Raw genomic sequence first — 4,539 nt, 5'->3', positions numbered from 1 at the left:
TGGGGGGGGGGGGGGTGGGGGGGGGGGGGGGGGGGGGGGGGGGGGGGGGGGGGGGGGGGGGGGGGGGGGGGGACATGGAGTCATAGTAGAAGCTACACCCCTCAGGGTTAGGAAGGCTTCCCGCATAACTAACCTGAGGGCGCGCTAAACCCATGCACACACACACACTCCTGAACACACATACCTGGACACACACGCTTCCTCAGGCATGTACTGTACATGTATGAGCATGCTGTGTTGGTTTTGTTTACATACACCTTACACACACACACACACACACACACACGCACGCACACACACACACACACGCACACACACACACGCACACACACACACACGCACGCACGCACACACGCACACGCACACGCACACACGCACACACACACACACACACACACACACACACACACACACACACACACACTGACAGAGGTCCCAGGAAGAATGGGATCTAAGAGTTCTGTTAAGCCCAGTTCTGACCAAAGATTCACCTTGCAACGACTCGCAACGAGACGGTTTTAGAACGTCGCAGGGGCGGTGTGAACGGGTCGTTCACTCGCAAGGAGTCGCAATGAGTCGCAATGAGTCGCAAGGAGCATGTCAAATCGCAAGGTCCAGTTTTAGAACGCGGCGATTTAGCTATTTCTCTTCAGCCAATCACAGCACAGAACAACTTGTACGTCACGACCTTACTCGAGTTAAGACCATAAATTGGTCGCGTTTCCAGAAAATAAGACGCCTTTACATCCAGTTATTCAAAACCTAATGTCGTGTTTCACTCCACTGCTTGAAAATAGCCAAAAAAAAAAGTTTTTCGCTCATTCTATTATTTCGGTGGCCTGATGTGGTGTTGTCCCCTTACTGGATCGTCTCTGTAAGCAGAGCAGCGACTTCGTAAATCAATGTGACGCAAGTCACATTGACGCCTTTAACTGGATGTAAAGGCGTCTTATTTTTGGAAACGCATCCAATTCATGGTCTTAACTCTACATGGATATAGGGTCACAAGTTTTTGTAATTTGTAATTTTTCTACTACGACAGAGAATTTCTCTGTGGGTCTACGGTACAACGGACTGGAATCCGACCTTATTATTTTTTATTATTTTAAGACTGCCACCATTTCATTCTCACTTACATAATTAGGCCTGTTTATAATTAAGTTATCCATCTCCAAATAGTAGTTGAGCCGATGGTAAACAAAGACAGACCAAACTGAAATTCAACCAATGGAAAATGCAATGTGTCCAACAACGGGTAATCTAAACTAACTGTAAAGTCCAGCTATTTACTCCAATGCAGATGTAGTGGAGAATGCCAGAACACCTTAACTCAAGCCTACTCTCAAGCAAAATAAAAATAAAACTAATCGCAAACCTAACTAATCGCAAGTCTAACCTATGCAAATGATGCTCAGCTGTGCCAGAGCGTTCACAGTTGCTAGGGAAACCACCTTCCGCCGCCGCCCGTTGCAGCGCGTTGCAGCGCGTTGCAGCCAGTGTGAACTGCCCAGTTTTAGAACGTCGCAGCCCGTCTCGTCGCAAGGAGTCGCAAGGAGTTGCGAGTCGCAAGTCGTTGCAAGGCGAATCTTTGGTCTGAACTTTAGAAGGCGAACACATCAGCCTACTGAACTTCTACCTCGTTCCACCACATAATCAGGTCTGAACTATGCTGCTCTTACCGTCTGCTGCACTACACTCATTACCACTCTTCCTCTTACCGTCTGCTTCACTATACTCATTACCGCTCTTCCTCTTACCGTCTGCTGCACTATACTCATTACCACTCTTCCTCTTACCGTCTGCTGCACTATACTCATTACCACTCTTCCTCCTACCGTCTGCTGCACTACACTCATTACCACTCTTCCTCCTACCGTCTGCTGCACTACACTCATTACCACCCTTCCTCTTACCGTCTGCTGCACTACACTCATTACCACTCTTCCTCTTACCGTCTGCTGCACTACACTCATTACCACTCTTCCTCTTACCGTCTGCTGCACTACACTCATTACCGCCCTTCCTCTTACCGTCTGCTGCACTACACTCTTCCTCTTACCGTCTGCTGCACTACACTCATTACCACTCTTCCTCCTATCGTCTGTTGCACTACATTCATTACCGCCCTTCCTCTTACCGTCTGCTGCACTACACTCATTACCACTCTTCCTCCTACCGTCTGCTGCACTACACTCTTCCTCTTACCGTCTGCTGCACTACATTCATTACCACTCTTCCTCGTACCGTCTGCTTCACTACACTCATTGCCACCCTTCCTCTTACCGTCTGCTGCACTACACTCATTACCGCTCTTCCTCTTACCGTCTGCTGCACTACACTCATTACCGCCCTTCCTCTTACCGTCTGCTGCAGCTGGCGGATGCGCCTCAGCGCTGCCCTCTGCTGCTTGGCGGTGGCCATGCGGCGGTGGCGGCGGTGGCGCTGCAGCTGGTTGTTGAGATGCTCCACGCAGTCCACCTCCGCCTGGGGCCTCGCCTTACCCTGGAGGAGGAGGGGGGGAGGGGGGAGGAGGGGAGGGGGGAGGAGGGAGGAGGAGGGGGGAGGAGGAGCAGGAGGGGAGGGGGGAGGGAGGAGGAGCAGGACGAGAGGGGGGAGGAGGGGCAGGAGGGGAGGAGAGGGAGGAGGAGGAGAGGGGGAGGAGGAGGGACAGGAGAGGAGGGGGGAGGAGGAGGAGAGGAGGAGAGGAGTAGGAGGAGAGGGAGGAAGAGGAGGGAGGAAGAGGAGGAGTAAGGGGCCGAGCAGGAGCAGCAGGAGGCGATAGAGGAGGAGGAGGAGGAGGGAAAGGAGGAGATAGCGTCAGTGTGTGTGCGTGTGCGTGTGCCTGTGAGTGAGTGTGTGTGTGCGTGTGTGTGTGTGTGTGTGTGCGTGTGTGCGTGTGCGTGTGTGTGTGTGTGCAGCGCTAACTCCTAGTGACAGGCTGGTATCTTTGTTTCATGGGTGACTTCCTGTCTAAACACAGTGCCTTGACAATAGCTCTGTGTTCTCCTTGTTCTGTGTTCTCTATGTTCTCCTCGTTCTGTGTTCTTTATTCTCTGTGTTCTCCTAGTTCTGTTTTTTCTGTGTCCTGTGTTCTCTGTGTTCTCTGTGTCCTGTGTTCTCTGTGTTCTGTGTGTCCTGTGTTCTCTGTGTTCTCTGTGTCCTGTGTTCTCTGTGTTCTGTGTTCTATGTGCTCTCTGTTCTCTGTGTCTCTGTAGTCTCTTCATCCTCCTCTTCCCCATCCGTCAATCGTTATTTCTTCCTTTCTTTGCCTTGCCTGAAGGAGACGTCGGAATTGTAGTTTTGATATCGATCCTGCTGGCCTACAAAAACCCACCTTGAGGATGGGCTTTTACACTTCCGAGCATGCACCACCTCCTCTCTGGTCCCGCCCCCACGGCCTAGCTTAGACATTAACATGGGTGATCATGGGTGATCCAATCAGCTCTAAGAACGCTCAACCACACCTGCCGTATCCCTGACCAAACAGATCTCACTTCCCCATTCCATATGTGATTGAACCTGCACATCACGTAAATGGTAAATGCACTGCATTTATACAGCGCTTTTCAAACCAGCGACCACCCAAAGCGCTTTCCAATATCGCCTCACATTCAGCCATTCATGCACACATGCACACACCGACGGCGGAGTCAACCACACAAGGTGACAACCAGCTCGTCAGGAGCAGTTAGGGTGAGGCGTCTCGCCCAGGGACAGCTCGACACTCAGCTAGGAGGAGGAGCCGGGGATCGAACCAGCAACCTTGCCGTTACCAGCCAACCCGCTCTGATTCCTGAGACACAGTCCGCCATGTCCGCGGGCAAGAAGAAGAAGAAGAAGAAGAAGAAGAAGAAGAAGAAGAAGAAGAAGAGGAAGAAGAAGAGGAAGAAGAAGACGAAGAAGACGAAGAAGAAGAAGAAGAAGAAGAAGAAGAAGAAGAAGAAGAAGAAGAAGAAGAAGAAGAAGAAGAAGAAGAGGAAGAAGAGATGAAACCAGTACAGACTGAGTCCGTTCCGTGATATTTGACTCGCTCCTAATAAATCCCCAGGGTCTTTCGACACGTTCAGACGTGACGGACAAAGCCAGCTCGCGTTCGACGAAACGGATCGATTTAGTTCAACGATTGATGAGGCGACTCCTAATGGGGTCTGACCGGACCCCCCAGGGGACGCCAGCTCATCTCCAGTGTGAACACGACCTCTGACTGGATCTCTGATTGGCTGGCCGTAGGTGTCAGACCGTAGATGACAGGTCGCACATGTGCGACCTGTACCTGCGACCTGCGACCTGCGACCTGTATCACGTGTCACTCGGGGGGGGGGGGGGTGGTAACCTTGACAACAGTGGGGCCGCTCAGAGCCCATCGACCCAGGGGAGGTTGGCTCTCTGAGAGACGGATGGGTCTGCGGCTCCCAGCAGCACAGCAGCGGTGACTGATAGATCAGGGCCCCCAGCTGATTGGGGGCCGGGCCCCCAGCTGGCTAGGGGCTGGTCGGTAATCTTCCACACCTTGGGTAGGGTTGGAGTGCAGAGGGTCGA

General features: G+C 52.2%; 1 protein-coding gene across 1 annotated transcript in view; it reads right to left on the bottom strand.

The window, feature by feature from the left end:
- Window positions 1-4,539, bottom strand: part of lamb2 (laminin, beta 2 (laminin S)) — a 66,342-nt gene that overhangs the window by 28,297 nt on the left and 33,506 nt on the right. Inside the window, exon 15 of the mRNA XM_056595607.1 lies at window positions 2,335-2,502. Coding sequence (XP_056451582.1) covers window positions 2,335-2,502 — 168 coding nt within the window. The remainder of the gene's footprint in view (window positions 1-2,334; window positions 2,503-4,539) is intronic.

The sequence above is a fragment of the Gadus chalcogrammus genome, chromosome 1, assembly GCF_026213295.1.
Source record: "Gadus chalcogrammus isolate NIFS_2021 chromosome 1, NIFS_Gcha_1.0, whole genome shotgun sequence".
Classification (NCBI taxonomy): domain Eukaryota; kingdom Metazoa; phylum Chordata; class Actinopteri; order Gadiformes; family Gadidae; genus Gadus; species Gadus chalcogrammus.
This window is presented reverse-complemented; position numbering and strand designations above follow the sequence as displayed.